This window comes from Cariama cristata, unplaced genomic scaffold, assembly GCF_000690535.1.
Source record: "Cariama cristata isolate BGI_N322 unplaced genomic scaffold, ASM69053v1 scaffold23320, whole genome shotgun sequence".
In the NCBI taxonomy this organism is placed as follows: domain Eukaryota; kingdom Metazoa; phylum Chordata; class Aves; order Cariamiformes; family Cariamidae; genus Cariama; species Cariama cristata.
In genome coordinates, this window is record NW_009593272.1 from 1,799 (window position 1) to 4,118 (window position 2,320).

A 2,320-nucleotide genomic window follows, 5' to 3' on the forward strand; every position below is an offset into this window, starting at 1 on the left:
CCTTCCCTCCGCCGGCCGGGAAGTAACCTTTGCTCCTCTTTCAGCTCCTGAAGATAAAGCCAAACGGGGAGGCACCCTACGTGGAGATGACGTTCACTGAGCACAAGCAGTGCGAGTGCAGGTAGGGACCCCTGGGCTTGTTTTGCACTCCTGCGCCCCTCCAGCAGGAGCAACCCTGCCAGCTCACTCTGCGTGTGGGACAAGGATGCCCTGGGGACACCCCAGCCATTGTCAGAACCCCCCTGACACTGTCTCTGCCCTAGGGTTTGCTGATGCTTGTGCCCCTTGCTCAGCAGCAGGCTGCACCGTGTTTCTGCAGTGCGTAGTGTGCGGCCAGGTCCGGCACCCTGCCCGGTCTGCAGCGCTGGAGCTGCTGCGGCTCCCTGGCTCTGTCAGCAGGGATGCCTGTGCCCCACATCCCTGAGGCTGCCTTGGCACGCCTGGCCTGTGCTTCTCTGACCGGTGAAGCTGCCTGTGGGTAACGGAGCAAGGCTGGTGGCCCCAAGGCAGGTGTTTGGAGTGGGTCAGCGCACCCAAGGTGGGGGCCCAGCAGGGACCTCCATGGCTTGGCATACCTGAGCCTGACTGTGGCCCAAAGAGAAAGCTGAAGGGCTGGGCCTTGAGCCTCTATTTAGGGGAGACTGCTCCATCCCGGGCTAGGGAGCAGGGCTTTACATCGAAGCCGACAAATGGAAGCTTAAAACATGCAACGCCCACCTGGCATAGATAAACAGTATAGTTAACCCCTCGGGGTGCTCGCTGTGTCCCAGAAATGGTGAGAGCTTGGGCAGGACGGAGCCGCTGCCTGGGGGCTGCAGTGCTGTGGGAGGGGGCAGCGGCTGTGGTGCTGCCCACAGCCAGTCCCCGCCACAGAGCCTCTCCAGCACCGCCTGCGTGGGGGGGTCCTGGCATTCGCTCTCCATTGTGACCCCAGGGCAATTTATTATTGCGAAAACTGGGGACTGAGTGTCCTGCTGGGCAGCCATTAGACACGGTCCTTGCCTGGAAGAAGAGCCTGAGGATCCCTGGGACGGTATTCCCCTGCAGTTGTAAGAGCGGCTGTGCTGGAGCAGACCCAAGGTCTGTCCAGCTCCACGCTGTCTCTGGACCGTCTGTGGGTGGATGCAGAAGGGGGAGTGGGAAGAAGCACATGTGTTACTTCCCCCTCTTCCACTTCCAGCTATTTTCCATGCAGGGGATTTCCTGAGCCTGTTGTGGTTTTCCTACCTATGGTAACTCCCAGGGGATCTCCTACGAGCACTTGTGCAGGCTGCCTTTGAATCTGTGCGAACTTCTTGCTGCTGCAGCACCTTTTGGCTTTTCCCTAAGCTGCTTTCCACACCTTTATGTTGCTCCCCTTTGAAGTTTAGCGTAGGCGTGGTGGATGTCCTAGTCTTGGCCCCTGTAGGGGATACTTAAGCCAAGTATGTCGTGGCTGTTGTCTGAGAACCACTGCTAAGACTTTGCAGCTAATCCTATGTATTACTCAGGTCGTTGCATCTTGTTTAACCAGCCAAGCTATGAAAGCTGTCACTGAGAGCAGCTGAAACTGAACCTGGGCTTCCTGGCCTCATGGGCAAAATGTCATATCCCCAGTGGAGTCACCAAAGCCAACCATCCCCTGCCCCTTTGCTGTCTTTTCCTTCGCTCTGGCTACTGCCATCAGCTCCTGGCTGAGGAGTTGATAACGTGGAGAGAAGTCATATCGGGTCTTTTTTAAGCATGAATGATAACAGGTAGTGTGTTGCTCACTGTGGCATCTCAATAAACTACCTCCAGCAGCTCAACAGACAGCATTGCCCAAGTAACCGCTTTGCTCTGTCCTTTTTCCACCCTGCAGGCCCCGGCAGGACCTGATGAGGTTGGGAAGGTAAGCGACGTCAGGGGCGGCGTTACCGGCTGGGATTGTGGGTCTCATCTCCCACACATCAGCCTCTCTTGTGATACTTTCATTTCGAAGGAAGAGGTCCAAGGGCCGAGGTAAGAGAAGACAAGACAAGAAGAGACGTAAAGACTGTGAACTGTAAGTGAGCAGGGGCAGGTATGGGTGGTGTCTTCTGGGCTCATTTCTTTAGGATGAGCAGCTTCATTAAGCCTTTAGGTCTTTACTGACACTGTGAGCAATGAGGGGTTTGTGCAGAGCAGGCACAGGAGGAAGCAGGACGGAGGGGACAGTGGGTGGCTGTGGGGAAACAGGCCTTCTACTGAAGGCTCAATAGGTGCTCGGCAGTCTCCAGGCTCAGCTGCTCAAAGCTGGCCAGCCCCACGCAGGGTGGGGGTGGACGGACTGGGGGACTTGGTGGTGTGTAGCTCTATCGCC

At 56.9% G+C, this 2,320-nt stretch overlaps 1 protein-coding gene across 1 annotated transcript in view; it reads left to right on the forward strand.

Annotated features, from left to right (window-relative positions):
- The window catches only part of PGF (placental growth factor), a gene marked incomplete at both ends in the record, with an annotated part of 3,623 nt that extends 1,600 nt beyond the window's left edge, over positions 1–2,023 (forward strand). The window contains 3 exons of the mRNA XM_009709815.1: positions 45–121; positions 1,841–1,870; positions 1,961–2,023. Coding sequence (XP_009708117.1) covers positions 45–121; positions 1,841–1,870; positions 1,961–2,023 — 170 coding nt within the window. The remainder of the gene's footprint in view (positions 1–44; positions 122–1,840; positions 1,871–1,960) is intronic.
- Between the last annotated feature and the right edge of the window lie 297 nt (positions 2,024–2,320).